Source organism: Numida meleagris, unplaced genomic scaffold (genome assembly GCF_002078875.1).
Source record: "Numida meleagris isolate 19003 breed g44 Domestic line unplaced genomic scaffold, NumMel1.0 unplaced_Scaffold303, whole genome shotgun sequence".
NCBI classification, from domain to species: domain Eukaryota; kingdom Metazoa; phylum Chordata; class Aves; order Galliformes; family Numididae; genus Numida; species Numida meleagris.
In genome coordinates this window covers 150,169-151,694 of record NW_018364544.1, presented here as the reverse complement: position 1 = coordinate 151,694, position 1,526 = coordinate 150,169, and the positions used below count along the sequence as shown (strand labels likewise).

At 65.7% G+C, this 1,526-nt stretch overlaps 1 protein-coding gene across 1 annotated transcript in view; it reads right to left on the bottom strand.

Annotated features, from left to right (window-relative positions):
- Nucleotides 1-162: 162 nt before the first annotated feature.
- The window catches only part of WIZ (widely interspaced zinc finger motifs), a gene marked incomplete at its 3' end in the record, with an annotated part of 45,075 nt that continues 43,711 nt past the window's right edge, over nt 163-1,526 (bottom strand). Inside the window, 2 exon segments of the mRNA XM_021382871.1 lie at nt 163-594; nt 1,030-1,526. Coding sequence (XP_021238546.1) covers nt 163-594; nt 1,030-1,526 — 929 coding nt within the window.

Sequence of the window (1,526 nt, the reverse complement as noted above, 5' to 3'; positions counted from 1 at the left end):
GGATCCCAACAGCCCCCAATCCCAAAGGAACCAGACCCCAAAGGAACCGGATCCCAACAGCTCCCAATCCCAAGGGAACCACATCCCAAGGGAACCGGATCCCAATGGCTCCCACTCTGAAGGGAATCGGATCCCAACAGCTGTGCCCCTCTCCCAACTCACTGTGGAAATTTGTGCGCTGATGCTCTTCCATCTTCACCAACGAGAGGGGCGAGGTGACCATGGGCCGCTCCCCGGTGCCGTCCAGGATCTTGCAGGGCTCGCCGTGCGCCAGCTCCGCCGCCAGCCCTTTGCTCAGCAGGGCCATGCCACCGTGCTGCAGGCTCAGCGGCATCCTCCGCGCTCCGTCGTGATCACGGGCGTGCGAAGAATTCCGGAATTTCTTCGTGAAGGGTCGGCCGCCCTGGATGTAGCTGCGGTACGCGCCGGCTTTCTGCGGCCGGTGCCGGATCCACTCGCTGAGCGTCTCGATGGGCGAGCCGTTGACGCACCACTCGGTGACGCCGAATTGCCGGAGGTGCGCCCGCGCGTGGCTGGCCAGAGCCTTGCGGTTCTCAAAGTAGAGGCCGCAGAGCTCGCAGCACGCTTCGGTGGCTGGGGGAGCGGGGCAGGCGGTGAGCAGAGGGGTGAGACTCACCCCGTTCCCCCCTCCGCCACCCCTGGGTGGGAATCCACCCCCTCCCGGTGTACGTTGGGTGGTGGTGAGCTCCGGGATGGTGCTGCTGGGTGGCAGGCGGGGTCAAGGCTCCAAGGTACAGCTAACTGGGATGGGGGATGGTGGGAGGTCCCCAAATCTCTGCTCCCCATCAGAGACACCCACGGTGAAAAGCTCGAGCCCAATATCCAAGTGCGGTGCCATGTGGATGGCGTGACTGCGGCCAACCCAAGGCCACGGCCAACCCAAGGCCACGGCCAACCCAAGGCCACGGCCAACCCAAGGCCACGGCCAACCCAAGGCCAAACATCCAGCCCCTCCCTGCAGCCTCCAGGAACCTGGACAAGCCACACCACGCGTCTCCCCACACTTACAGCTGTGCGCGGGCTTGTCGTGCACAGACTTGGTTTTGAAGGGCAGCTCGGTCTGGATGTAGGCCTTGTGCTTCACCTCGGGGTGGGGACCCAGGCGGTCGTCCTGCAGCGGCCGTTTGGTGGCCAGCGGCGTCAGGAAGGCGCCGTGGGGCTTGGCGCTGAGCGGCGACAGCGAGAGCTCGCGGCCGATGCTGGAGCCGCCGGGTTTCCCCGTCCGCCCGCCCAGCGGAGGGAGGGCCATGGCCTGCAGCACTTTCCCGGGGGGCTTGGGGTCCATCCCCTCCTCCCCAAACCCTTTGGGGGGTTCGATGATGGAGGTGTGGGGCTCCTTCTTGATGACGCAGGGCTTCGATTTCTTCTTGAGGATCTCGCGCAGGGTGTCGATGGGCGAGCCGTTCACCGACCACTCCGTCACCCCCATCTGTCGGAGGTGGGAGCGCGCGTGGCTCGACAGCCCCTTGCGGTTCTCGAAGAACTCGCCGCAGAACTCGCAGCGG